A 14199-nucleotide genomic window follows, 5' to 3' on the forward strand; every position below is an offset into this window, starting at 1 on the left:
TAAAGACAGAAAGCCCTTCCTTCTTTCGGTGCTTTAGAACGGAGCGCTGCAAACTGCCAGAACCGAAACCTTAATCCAGTGTCAAATTCATCTCGGTAACGGATATGCCCGAGACGTTCAAAGATTAGGCCTGTACATGTCGTCCTCTTGTTTTTTTTGGGACGCACACCAACCCCGGGGGTTTGTAATGCACCGTCCTGACGTAATGATCCGTCCGAATGTGACAGCAAATGCGCGCTTTACAGCGTTGCAAATAGTTGGTCTGTGTCGGGTCGCTGTCATGCGAAGAAGATATTATTTCGGCCAATGCTGCTAATGTATCCTTGCTTCACGTGAGAAACCGTCGCCGTCGCGTCAACTGAGAAAGTGAAGCGTCGAAGGAATGTGTTGTCTTGAGTCTGCGCCGTAGCCCCCTGTAGACGACCAGGGACAAGCCTTTAGTTCAGTCCCCACGCACAAAGACCCCAAGGTGAATTGAAAAACACCGTTGAAACGGTCTCGTAGTCAATGGTGGGACTCGCTCTCATAATACAATACTGAACTATCGTAGTAGGAGTTCTTGAGTCTATGACAGTTGATTGACACTGTACATTTTCTATACCACATGTTGTGATGTATATGATGTTTTATTTCAGTACATTATGAATCACTCTGTTGGACGGGTGCCAGGAATGCCCCTTTATAAACCATGTTTGCAACAATAACATGGTCCTGTGTTGCAGTAACACTCACAGATACGGGCGCACACACACGCTCAGATAAAGTCAAGTGGCCTTCTCAAACAAATGTCCATGCACACACCCAACCATCTGGCTTATCAACTAGTCACACCTGTTACAACTAGACACCTGTTACAACTACTCACACCTGTTACTACTACTCACACCTGTTACAACTAGTCACACCTGTTACAACTAGTCACACCTGTTACAACTAGACACCTGTTACAACTAGTCACACCTGTTACAACTAGTCACACCTGTTACAACTAGTCACACCTGTTACAACTACTCACACCTGTTACAACTACTCACACCTGTTACAACTACTCACACCTGTTACAACTAGTCACACCTGTTACAACTGGTCACACCTGTAACAACTAGTCACACCTGTTACAACTAGACACCTGTTACAACTAGTCACACCTGTTACAACTAGACACCTGTTACAACTACTCACACCTGTTACAACTAGTTACACCTGTTACAACTAGTTACACCTGTTACAACTAGTCACACCTGTTACAACTAGTCACACCTGTTACAACTAGTCACACCTGTTACAACTAGTTACACCTGTTACAACTAGTCACACCTGTTACAACTAGTCACACCTGTTACAACTAGTTACACCTGTTACAACTAGTCACACCTGTTACAACTGGTCACACCTGTAACAACTAGTCACACCTGTTACAACTAGACACCTGTTACAACTAGTCACACCTGTTACAACTAGACACCTGTTACAACTACTCACACCTGTTACAACTAGTTACACCTGTTACAACTACTCACACCTGTTACAACTAGTCACACCTGTTACAACTAGACACCTGTTACAACTGGTCACACCTGTTACAACTAGTTACACCTGTTACAACTAGTTACACCTGTTACAACTAGTTACACCTGTTACAACTACTCACACCTGTTACAACTAGTCACACCTGTTACAACTGGTCACACCTGTAACAACTAGTCACACCTGTTACAACTAGACACCTGTTACAACTAGTCACACCTGTTACAACTAGACACCTGTTACAACTACTCACACCTGTTACAACTAGTTACACCTGTTACAACTAGTTACACCTGTTACAACTAGTCACACCTGTTACAACTAGTCACACCTGTTACAACTAGTCACACCTGTTACAACTAGTTACACCTGTTACAACTAGTCACACCTGTTACAACTGGTCACACCTGTAACAACTAGTCACACCTGTTACAACTAGACACCTGTTACAACTAGTCACACCTGTTACAACTAGACACCTGTTACAACTACTCACACCTGTTACAACTAGTTACACCTGTTACAACTACTCACACCTGTTACAACTAGTTACACCTGTTACAACTAGACACCTGTTACAACTGGTCACACCTGTTACAACTAGTTACACCTGTTACAACTAGTTACACCTGTTACAACTAGTCACACCTGTTACAACTAGTCACACCTGTTACAACTAGTCACACCTGTTACAACTACTCACACCTGTTACAACTAGTTACACCTGTTCCAACTAGTCACACCTGTTACAACTAGTTACACCTGTTACAACTAGTCACACCTGTTACAACTAGTTACACCTGTTACAACTAGACACACCTGTTACAACTAGACACCTGTTACAACTGGTCACACCTGTTACAACTAGTTACAACTGGTCACACCTGTTACAACTACTCACACCTGTTACAACTAGTTACACCTGTTACAACTAGACACCTGTTACAACTACTCACACCTGTTACAACTAGTTACACCTGTTACAACTAGACACCTGTTACAACTAGTTACACCTGTTACAACTAGTCACACCTGTTACAACTAGTCACACATGTTACAACTAGTCACACCTGTTACAACTACTCACACCTGTTACAACTAGTTACACCTGTTACAACTAGACACCCGTTACAACTGGTCACACCTGTTACAACTAGTCACACCTGTTACAACTAGTCACACCTGTTACAACTAGTCACACCTGTTACAAGTAGTCTCACCTGTTACAACTACTCACACCTGTTACAACTAGTTACACCTGTTACAACTAGACACCTGTTACAACTAGTCACACCTGTTACAAGTAGTCTCACCTGTTACAACTACTCACACCTGTTACAACTAGTTACACCTGTTACAACTAGACACCTGTTACAACTAGACACCTGTTACAACTAGACACACCTGTTACAACTACTCACACCTGTTACAACTAGTTACACCTGTTACAACTAGACACCTGTTACAACTAGACACCTGTTACAACTAGACACCTGTTACAACTACTCACACCTGTTACAACTAGTTACACCTGTTACAACTAGACACCTGTTACAACTAGACACCTGTTACAACTAGTCACACCTGTTACAACTACTCACACCTGTTACAACTAGTTACACCTGTTACAACTAGACACCTGTTACAACTAGTCACACCTGTTACAACTAGTCACACCTGTTACAACTAGTCTCACCTGTTACAACTACTCACACCTGTTACAACTAGTTACACCTGTTACAACTAGACACCTGTTACAACTAGACACACCTGTTACAACTAGACACCTGTTACAACTGGTCACACCTGTTACAACTGGTCACACCTGTTACAACTAGTCACACCTTTTCCAACTAGTCACACCTGTTACAACTAGTCACACCTGTTACAACTAGTCACACCTGTTACAACTACTCACACCTGTTACAACTAGTTACACCTGTTACAACTAGACACCTGTTACAACTAGTCACACCTGTTACAAGTAGTCTCACCTGTTACAACTAGTCTCACCTGTTACAACTACTCACACCTGTTACAACTAGTTACACCTGTTACAACTAGACACCTGTTACAACTGGTCACACCTGTTACAACTAGACACCTGTTACAACTAGTCACACCTGTTACAAGTAGTCTCACCTGTTACAACTAGTCTCACCTGTTACAACTACTCACACCTGTTACAACTAGTTACACCTGTTACAACTAGACACCTGTTACAACTGGTCACACCTGTTACAACTAGTTACACCTGTTACAACTAGTCACACCTGTTACAACTGGTCACACCTGTTACAACTAGTCACACCTTTTCCAACTAGTCACACCTGTTCCAACTAGTCACACCTGTTACAACTAGTCACACTTGTTACAACTAGTCACACCTGTTACAACTGGTCACACCTGTTACAACTAGTCACACCTTTTCCAACTAGTCACACCTGTTCCAACTAGTCACACCTGTTACAACTAGTTACACCTGTTACAACTAGACACCTGTTACAACTGGTCACACCTGTTACAACTAGTCACACCTTTTCCAAACTAGTCACACCTGTTCCAACTAGTCACACCTGTTACAACTAGTCACACCTTTTCCAACTAGTCACACCTGTTCCAACTAGTCACACCTGTTACAACTAGTCACACCTGTTACAACTAGTCACACCTGTTACAACTAGACACACCTGTTACAACTAGTCACACCTGTTACAACTAGACACACCTGGCACTCTCTCTCTCTCTCTCTCTGTCTCTCTCTCTCTCATATGTTATGTTCTATCCTCATGGGGACCTAAAATGTATTTCTATTCCAAATCCTATTTTCCCTAACCCCTAACACAAAACCCTAAACCTAACTTCTAACCCTACTCCACTAACCCCGTACCCTAATTCTAACCCTAACCCCTAAACTTAAAATAACCTTTGTCATCATGGGGAAGTGGGAAATCTCCCCACAAACCAAGCCGCATGCACACACACACACACACACACACACACACACACACACACACACACACACACACACACACACACACACACACACACACACACACACACACACACACACACACACACACACACACACACACACACACACACACACACACACACACACACTTTCCATAGTTGGAGTGGTGAGGCCAGTGTATCACCTGTTCGTCTGTCATCACCCCTCTCTCTGGTGAATGGACTTTTCCCATCACACTGACTGGTTGGCTGAGAAGTGAGAACACACATGCTGACAGACTGGCCAATTGATCTCTGACACACACTGTCTCCTGATTACCTCATTGTGTGTGCTGGCCCGTCTTTCTTTTCCCGGTGTTAACGGTTCCGGTACATTAACGGCCAGGTGGTGTCGGAGCGCACGTACACCTCCTCTCTGACATTACCCTCCATCTCTCCCCATCCATCCATCTCTCCGTCCGTCCATCCTCCACTCTCATTCTGTTCTCAGATGTGTGGTAGATGAACATGTGTGATAAGCAGGTATATTAAAGGGACTGATACACTGTAGGGAGTTAGTTTGTGCACAGACACAGAACAGGAAGGAGCACACAACAGGACAGGAAGGAGCAGACATCAGAATAAAACAGCTGGTTTCACATTTTTTGTTTGTTTCATTCTAAAATGTGTAAAGGACTGTCCTCCCTTCCCTCGTCATGCTTGGAGAAGTGAGTATTGGAAGTATGTAGTACTGTATGTAGTGTGTAGTGTGTAGTATGTAGTGTGTAGTATGAAATGTGTAAAGGACTGTCCTCCCTTCCCTCGTCATGTTTGGAGAAGTGAGTATGGAAGTAAGTAGTACTGTATGTAGTGTGTAGTATGTAGTATATAGTGTGTAGTGTGTAGTACTGTATGTAGTGTGTAGTATGTAGTACTGTATGTAGTGTGTAGTATGTAGTACTGTATGTAGTGTGTAGTATATAGTGTGTAGTGTGTAGTATGAAATGTGTACCACAGGAGGTTGGTGGCACCTTAATAGGGGAGGACAGGGCTCGTAGTAATGACTGGAGCAGAACTAGTATCAAATACATCAGACACATGGTTTCATGGTAATGACTGGAACAGAACTAGTATCAAATACATCAGACACATGGTAATGACTGGAGCAGAACTAGTATCAAATACATCAGACACATGGTTTCGTGGTAATGACTGGAGCAGAACTAGTATCAAATACATCAGACACATGGTAATGACTGGAGCAGAACTAGTATCAAATACATCAGACACATGGTAATGACTGGAGCAGAACTAGTATCAAATACATCAGACACATGGTAATGACTGGAGCAGAACTAGTATCAAATACATCAGACACATGGTAATGACTGGAGCAGAACTAGTATCAAATACATCATACACATGGTTTCATGCCATTCCATTTGCTCCGTTCCGGCCATTATTATGAGCCGTCCTCCCCTCAGCAGCCTCCACTGGTATGTAGTGTGTAGTATGTATTGTGTAGTGTGTAGTATGTATTGTGTAGTGTGTAATATGTATTGTGTAGTATGGATTGTGTAGTATGGATTGTGTAATGTGTAGTATGTAGTGTGGATTGTGTAGTATCGATTGTGTAGTGTATAGTATGTAGTGTGTAGTATGTATTGTGTAGTGTAGTGTGTAGTGTGTGAGGATGCGTCATAGTTTCTAAAGAGAGACCGGTTGATGTGATTGTCGAAGCAGAAGGTTGATGTGATTGTCGAAGCAGAAGGTTGATGTGATTGTCGAAGCAGAAGGATGTAGTGATTGTCGAAGCAGAAGGATGATGTGATTGTCGAAGCAGAAGGTTGATGGGATTGTCGAAGCAGAAGGATGTAGTGATTGTCGAAGCAGAAGGTCGATGTGATTGTCGAAGCAGAAGGTTGATGTGATTGTCGAAGCAGAAGGATGTAGTGATTGTCGAAGCAGAAGGATGATGTGATTGTCGAAGCAGAAGGTTGATGGGATTGTCGAAGCAGAAGGATGTAGTGATTGTCGAAGCAGAAGGTCGATGTGATTGTCGAAGCAGAAGGTCGATGTGATTGTCGAAGCAGAAGGTTGATGTGATTGTCGAAGCAGAAGGATGATGTGATTGTCGAAGCAGAAGGTTGATGTGATTGTCGAAGCAGAAGGTTGATGTGATTGTCGAAGCAGAAGGTTGATGTGATTATCGAAGCAGAAGGTTGATGTGATTGTCGAAGCAGAAGGTTGATGTGATTGTCGAAGCAGAAGGTCGATGTGATTGTCGAAGCAGAAGGTCGATGTGATTGTCGAAGCAGAAGGTTGATGTGATTGTCGAAGCAGAAGGTTGATGTGATTGTCGAAGCAGAAGGTCGATGTGATTGTCGAAGCAGAAGGTTGATGTGATTGTCGAAGCAGAAGGTTGATGTGATTGTCGAAGCAGAAGGTTGATGTGATTGTCGAAGCAGAAGGTTGATGTGATTGTCGAAGCAGAAGGTTGATGTGATTGTCGAAGCAGAAGGTCGATGTGATTGTCGAAGCAGAAGGATGATGTGATTGTCGAAGCAGAAGGTTGATGTGATTGTCGAAGCAGAAGGTTGATGTGATTGTCGAAGCAGAAGGATGATGGGATTAGATTTTTAGATATAGAGCACAAACTAAATGTGTGTGTGTTCCAGAGCAAAGGGGATGCGGGTGAAGTTGAGCCACCTGGCTGACAAACAGGAGTGGACACATCACAAACACAGGTAGCCTGTCTGTCTGTCTGTCTACCTATCTGTCTGTCTGTCTGTCTACCTATCTGTCTGTCTGTCTGTCTGCCTGGCTGACAAACAGGAGTGGACACATCACAAACACAGGTAGCCTGTCTGCCTGCCTGCCTGTCTGTCTGCCTGCCTGTCTGTCTACCTATCCACCATTCTACACCAGTGAGCTACTGCAGTCTTGAGTCACGTCAGGAACTGTGGGATGTTTAACTGACAAAAAAGTGATAATTTTCATCAGAACTTCTCCCTAATCTCAATCTTTCTCTCCATAACCTCATGACTCGTCTAAAAGGGCCCATGAGGACAGGACTCTTCAGGGTCTGGAGTCTCTACTCAACGGCAAGAGTAAGATCTAGTCCATCTCTTCTCTCTCTCTCTTCTTTGTCCCCCTCTCTCTTCTATCGCTCTTCTCTCCCCCTCTCTCCTTCTCTTCTCTATCCTCTCTCTCTCTAATTACACTGATACGTTTCCGTGGCAATGTATAGTTTGACTTGTTGAAATGCCCCCCCCCCCCCCCCCCTCCCAGTTGGCCAGAAAGCTTTCCTCTGGTTCCTGCAGTCTGAGTTCAGTGAGGAGAACCTGCAGTTCTGGTTGGCCTGTGAGGAGTACAGGGTTACCCCCCCATGGCAGCAGGGGGCCAAGGCTCAGTCTATGTACTGCCAGTACATCAACCCTGGTTCACCACAGGAGGTAGGTGGAGTGTTGTGTAGATGCTGTCTAAACGTTGTATATACATTTTACAAACGTTGTATAGATGTTGTGTGAAGGTTGTATAGACATTGCTTGAATGTTGTAGAAGTAAGTAAGCCTTGTCTGAGCCAGAACAGTCCAGAGGGGCAAGAGCCCCCCATTTCTCATATTTCTGTAGCTTAAGGAAGCTTGATGTAAAGTACACCCCCTGGACAGGATGCTAGTGAACGTTGTACAGGCGCTGTCTGAACATTGTGTGTGATGTCGCCAGGTGAACCTGGATGCTGAGACCAGGGAGGCTCTACTGAGAGTGATGGAGGAGCCTGCAGGCGACACATTCCACGAGGCCCAACAACACGTCTACCACCTGATGGCCAAAGACTCTTATCCTCGCTTCCTGCGCTCCCCACACTGCCTGGAGGCCCTTAGGGTTCCTTAGATACTCCACAGCGCCACCTGCTGCCCCGGAGGACCACACAACATAATAACAAGCTGTGTTTTATAACTACATTAGAATTTATATCATTTATATTTATACTCAAGTCTTAGTATACACTCATATGTGAGTAGTAAGATGTTTGTGTTTATCATAAATGTGGAATAACTATGGTACGTGTCCATGCAGTTCTTAATCAAGTGTTTTGACAGGAAATGAGATCATGAGTATTCTAGTCAAATCAAATTGGTCACATACACACATTTAACAGATGTTACTGGTCACATACACATATTTAACAGATGTTATTGGTCACATACACATATTTAACAGATGTTATTGGTCACATACACATATTTAACAGATGTTATTGGTCACATACACATATTTAACAGATGTTATTGGTCACATACACATATTTAACAGATGTTACTGGTCACATACACATATTTAACAGATGTTATTGGTCACATACACATATTTAACAGATGTTACTGGTCACATACACATATTTAACAGATGTTATTGGTCACATACACATATTTATCAGATGTTATCAGTCACATACACATATTTAACAGATGTTACTGGTCACATACACATATTTAACAGATGTTATTGGTCACATACACATATTTAGCAGATGTTACTGGTCACATACACATATTTAACAGATGTTACTGGTCACATACACATATTTAGCAGATGTTATTGCGGGTGTAGGGAAATGCTTGTGTTCCTAGCTCCAACAGTAGTATCTAACATTTCACTGAGTAACTAGTCTTACTAGATGCTCTTCTGTAGAGGGAGTTATAACTGTATTACTATTATAAACGTGTATGTGCCCAGGATTACATGTATGTGCCCAGGATTACGTGTATGTGCCCAGGATTACGTGTATGTGCCCAGGATTACGTGTATGAGCAGAGTTCATTGGATCGCATGCTGAACTAGAGTGAAATGTAGCCGTAACGAGAAACCGGTCTACTTTATGTTCTGGGGAGGTCAGGGCTGTACATTTCCCCTAACTTTACAGAAATCCTGGTTGGAAGATTTCCTGTCATCTGAATGGAGCTCCTCAGATCTTCCCTGTCTTCTCTCTACTGTTCTCCGTCTGTCCAATAAAACCACCAAAAACACAGTTGAAAAAGCAAGGCGTTACCTGAGCAGCATGTGCTTGACTGAGGTAAACACACGCCAGGTGGAATTTCACACTGAGAGCAAAGCATCATGGGAGTCTAAACATAGTGTGGGAGGAGAAAGTGAGACCTGCACTAAAGAGCAGCTCTGAGGTAAAGAGAAAAGTGTATGCACACAAAACACCTGACACAGCCATACAGAGGTCTGGATAGGCCTACACACAAAACACCTGACACAGCCATACACAGCCATACACAGGTCTGGATAGGGCTACACACAAAACAACTGACACAGCCATACACAGGTCTGGATAGGCCTACACACAAAACACCTGACATAGCCATACACAGGTCTGGATAGGCCTACACACAAAACACCTGACACAGCCATACACAGGTCTGGATAGGCCTACACACAAAACACCTGACACAGCCATACACAGGTCTGGATAGGCCTAAACACAAAACACCTGACACAGCCATACACAGGTCTGGATAGGCCTACACACAAAACACCTGACACAGCCATACACAGGTCTGGATAGGCCTAAACACAAAACACCTGACACAGCCATACACAGGTCTGGATAGGCCTACACACAAAACACCTGACACAGCCATACACAGGTCTGGATAGGCCTACACACAAAACACCTGACACAGCCATACACAGGTCTGGATAGGCCTACACACAAAACACCTGACACAGCCATACACAGGTCTGGATAGGCCTACACACAAAACACCTGACACAGCCATACACAGGTCTGGATAGGGCTACACTAAAAAAAAACACCTGACACAGCCATACACAGGTCTGGATAGGCCTACACACAAAACACCTGACACAGCCATACACAGGTCTGGATAGGGCTACACACAAAACACCTGACACAGCCATACACAGGTCTGGATAGGGCTACACACGCCCATACAAGACAAAAGAACTCTGTTGCGTTACAAAATGTCCACAGCTTTTTATTCACGCCCTTTGCATTGGAATACAGTATATGGGAGAAACTAGTGTCTCAGTTCTGAAGACAGTGCAACACAAGACAAGAATCACACAAAAAATACTCGATGGCCCCTTCAATATACACCACAGAGATCACAAATGTAGACCGTTGACTATCTAGGGTGCATCTCAATATTCTTCTGTGGCATCCTCACGTTCCTCGTCTCCTTTCCTTGTCTCCTCGAGGCGATAGCAAGCAGCCAAGTCTACCAGTAAACTCACCAAAACTGACTACTATAGCACCATCTATTGGAGACTTGGATATTACACTCCTCAACCGTCAATAGAGGTATATGACTTCATGTCAGTCCATTCAGCCTAGCAGGAGTGCCAAACACATTGTATGCGTTCCAAATGCCGCCCTACTCACTATACAGTGCACTACTTTAGACAGTGCACTACTTTAGAGCCTTATGGGCCCCCGTTCAAAAAGTACAACACTATATAGGGAATAGGGTGCCATTTGGGAGCCATAATGAACTTCTATCTAGCACAGCGAAAGCAGTCAGAGCAGACAGACAGAATAACAGGGTGTTTATTTGGAGGTGCTGGGTGCAGGGTGGTTGGGATGATTGTTTCCTTTAGAGGGGGTTGGTTTCACCTCCGCTCCCTTCACAACACTCAGCCTCTTGTGGAGTTTAGTACTGGCTCTGTGAGTCACCTCTTCCTCTATCTTGTTCCTGATCGCCACCTCCAGGCCCTGGGGGGAACAGCAGGGGACATGGGATTAGGGAGCAGCCACTCAGATTCATTCATGTATGACGTACATCAGTGCCTAAAAAAAAGCATTCCTCACCTCAGGACATTTCAATGGGGTACTATCCAGGAAAATAAAGAAAAATAAACACGCCATGTATTTATTTAAACATGGCGTATTTATTTAAACATGGCGTATTTATTTAAACATGGCGTATTTATTTAAACATGGCGTGTTTATTTAAACATCTGCATTGATCTGCGTTTTTGTCCGTCAAAGTACAACTCATCTCTACTTTTTCAGATGAGTCGCGTAATAAGATGGACAATTTCTGGGTGATGTCAGGGTCCAGGTTCTCTGAGAGGATTCCATCTGCAGACAGTGCTGACTATCCCAGTGCATGTTGCCTCAGATGGTATGTCCCTCAGAGACAGACAGACAGTAGTGGATTCTCCTCAGATGGTATGTCCCACAGAGACAGACCGTAGTGGATTCTCCTCAGATGGTATGTCCCACAGAGACAGACAGACAGTAGTGGATTCTCCTCAGATGGTATGTCCCACAGAGACAGACAGGCCGTAGTGGATTCTCCTCAGATGGTATGTCCCACAGACAGACAGACCGTAGTGGATTCTCCTCAGATGGTATGTCCCACAGACAGACAGACCGTAGTGGATTCTCCTCAGATGGTATGTCCCACAGAGACAGACAGACAGTAGTGGATTCTCCTCAGATGGTATGTCCCACAGAGACAGACAGGCCGTAGTGGATTCTCCTCAGATGGTATGTCCCACAGACAGACAGACCGTAGTGGATTCTCCTCAGATGGTATGTCCCACAGACAGACAGACCGTAGTGGATTCTCCTCAGATGGTATGTCCCTCAGAGACAGACAGACAGTAGTGGATTCTCCTCAGATGGTATGTTCCACAGAGACAGACAGACGGTAGTGGATTCTCCTCAGATGGTATGTCCCACAGAGACAGACAGACGGTAGTGGATTCTCCTCAGATGGTATGTCCCACAGAGACAGACAGACCGTAGTGGATTCTCCTCAGATGGTATGTTCCACAGAGACAGACAGACGGTAGTGGATTCTCCTCAGATGGTATGTCCCACAGAGACAGACAGACCGTAGTGGATTCTCCTCAGATGGTATGTCCCACAGAGACAGACCATAGTGGATTCTCCTCAGATGGTATGTCCCACAGACCGTAGTGGATTCTCCTCAGATGGTATGTCCCACAGACAGACAGAACGTAGTGGATTCTCTAACCTTCCCCAAAGTGTTTACTTCCCTTCATGGAGTTCACTGTAAAAGCATGGAGTTGGTGTAGGCAGTGGTTGGAGGGCGTGTCCACCGTCCACGACGAGGAGAGAAGGGTGCAGATTCAGAATCGGGACGTAGCCAGCTGGAAGAAGTAGAAGTGTCCCTAAACCCGGGAGAGGGCTGAGACGAGAACACCACGGGAAACTGGCCACCTCCATTTCACCCTTTTACGGTTTTATAATCTTTAAGCGCCAAACGCACAAAAACAACATAGAACATCTTCATTATCAAAAGGCAGCGGGTAGAAGTCAATAAATCCACAAACATCTTAAACGACTGTTCTACGTGTGAATTTGATTCTATAATCTTGAAGCCCATTCAAAACCAGTATGGGACTGGATCTTGGAAGTAAGGGGAAATGAGCGGTCACTTCCCCATCGTATACAAGTGTTAGCCCCCAGGCAGAACAGATAGATTTGAAACCCTCTCATTACTCCGTAAGGGACAGTATGGGCTGTCCTGTAGCTGCTGTCTTACCTTCTTCAACTGCTGTTGCTGTACCACTTTCACCTTCTTTGGTGCAATCGTCCTCCCTGTGAAACAACAACCAGTGAGGGTGAGATCTGTAACCAACAACAAAACCTCGCTGTAGACATTTATGGACCCCCTTACAACACACCGTGGTTAAAGGGGCCAACAATAACAAAGCCAACATCCCGTTTCTGTTTTGGTAAATCGTTGAGGGATGGTTCTGATGGGTTGAACTATGCTCATCGTGAGGCATTTATAAAAGTTATATTCTTCAAGAATCGATGGCTATAACCTTACTTTAAAAGTCAAACAATGTATGTAGCAATTGCGGATTGTACCCTTAAGCCAAACAGATTCGTAACAAGTACTGTAGAAGTTAAGCAAAGTTTCCATTTGGAACAGCCCATAAGGGGATCAAGGTTAGCTAGTTGGCAGGGGAATAGGCCAGGCACTGTGTAATCTTTGTGTGGCTGATAATGCTATTACAAATCTCCCTATAAATAGCTATAAGCTGCCCTACAGTTCTCCTTCACAAGCTGGCAGCAGGGCCAGTAAGTAGGCCTAAACATTGGGACAACTTTCGAATGTGTCTTGTTATGCACATGCAATGGTATGCGATGCAATTCAAAATATTGTGCTATGATGAGTTCCATTTGAGGGGGCGCCCGCACCCTTCATAGTCTAGTTCCCACGCTGTTTTCAATTGAAACTCTCCTCACTGAACCGTGTTTGAGCATGTCTGCCGCCACACGTCGCAAATACTTTGAGTATATATATACGAAGTCCAGGCGAAATCGCTAGAATACAAGATATCAACCATATCACTCTGAACGTACCTCCTTTTCTGGGACCTTTGATTTTTTGAGGTTTCTTGGCTCCACCGGGTTGCGCTTTGAACTTCTGTTTACCTTGCGCCATCTTGCCTCGAAGCTGTTTTCACCGTATTGTTCCAGACCGGATGCAGATGGGCGTTACAACATGGCATTCTGGGATACTGGAGTACTGAGGTGTGGAAAATACGAAAATAGTCTCTCTGGAAGATTTTTTGAACTGAATCAATAAAATGTTTGAATTGTGCGAAGTTAGATACATTACTTATTTAACATGTACCTTGACATGAAATTAATGTATAAATTAGATAGGCTATCATTGTATGTACAAAGAAATGTCCCACGAC

General features: G+C 44.1%; 2 protein-coding genes across 3 annotated transcripts; one reads left to right on the top strand and one right to left on the bottom strand.

Moving 5' to 3' along the window:
• Positions 1–332: 332 nt before the first annotated feature.
• Positions 333–8543, top strand: LOC139568193 (regulator of G-protein signaling 4). Of its 2 annotated transcripts, none has more exons than XM_071389931.1 (5): positions 333–469; positions 7158–7226; positions 7537–7589; positions 7771–7934; positions 8206–8543. In XM_071389931.1, the coding sequence occupies exons 2-5, from the start codon at positions 7168–7170 to the stop codon at positions 8371–8373; spliced, it is 444 nt and encodes a 147-aa protein (XP_071246032.1). In that variant the 5' UTR covers positions 333–469; positions 7158–7167; the 3' UTR covers positions 8374–8543. The 2 variants fall into 2 exon arrangements, with proteins under 2 accessions (XP_071246032.1, XP_071246031.1); XM_071389930.1 differs by lacking the exon at positions 333–469 and adding an exon at positions 4932–5207.
• Positions 8544–10471: 1928 nt separating this feature from the next.
• c2h19orf53 (chromosome 2 C19orf53 homolog) lies at positions 10472–14091 on the bottom strand. The gene is made up of 3 exons (XM_071389932.1): positions 13859–14091; positions 13029–13084; positions 10472–11224 (listed from the first exon to the last, which is right to left on the bottom strand). The coding sequence occupies exons 1-3, from the start codon at positions 13938–13940 to the stop codon at positions 11060–11062; spliced, it is 303 nt and encodes a 100-aa protein (XP_071246033.1). The 5' UTR covers positions 13941–14091; the 3' UTR covers positions 10472–11059.
• Positions 14092–14199: the final 108 nt, after the last annotated feature.

The sequence above is a fragment of the Salvelinus alpinus genome, chromosome 2 (genome assembly GCF_045679555.1).
Source record: "Salvelinus alpinus chromosome 2, SLU_Salpinus.1, whole genome shotgun sequence".
In the NCBI taxonomy this organism is placed as follows: domain Eukaryota; kingdom Metazoa; phylum Chordata; class Actinopteri; order Salmoniformes; family Salmonidae; genus Salvelinus; species Salvelinus alpinus.

Excerpts from the sequence above, each read along its gene's own strand:
- LOC139568193 (XM_071389930.1), top strand. The coding sequence starts at position 5,164 with ATGTGTAAAGGACTGTCCTCCCTTCCCTCGTCATGCTTGGAGAA. Across the intron at positions 5,208-7,157 it reads CCCTCGTCATGCTTGGAGAA|AGCAAAGGGGATGCGGGTGA; the intron begins GTGAGTATTGGA and ends TGTGTGTTCCAG. Across the intron at positions 7,935-8,205 it reads ACCCTGGTTCACCACAGGAG|GTGAACCTGGATGCTGAGAC; the intron begins GTAGGTGGAGTG and ends TGATGTCGCCAG.
- c2h19orf53 (XM_071389932.1), bottom strand. The coding sequence starts at position 13,940 with ATGGCGCAAGGTAAACAGAAGTTCAAAGCGCAACCCGGTGGAGCCAAG. Across the intron at positions 13,085-13,858 it reads CAAAGGTCCCAGAAAAGGAG|GGAGGACGATTGCACCAAAG; the intron begins GTACGTTCAGAG and ends GTTGTTTCACAG. Across the intron at positions 11,225-13,028 it reads AGCAACAGCAGTTGAAGAAG|GGCCTGGAGGTGGCGATCAG; the intron begins GTAAGACAGCAG and ends TGTTCCCCCCAG.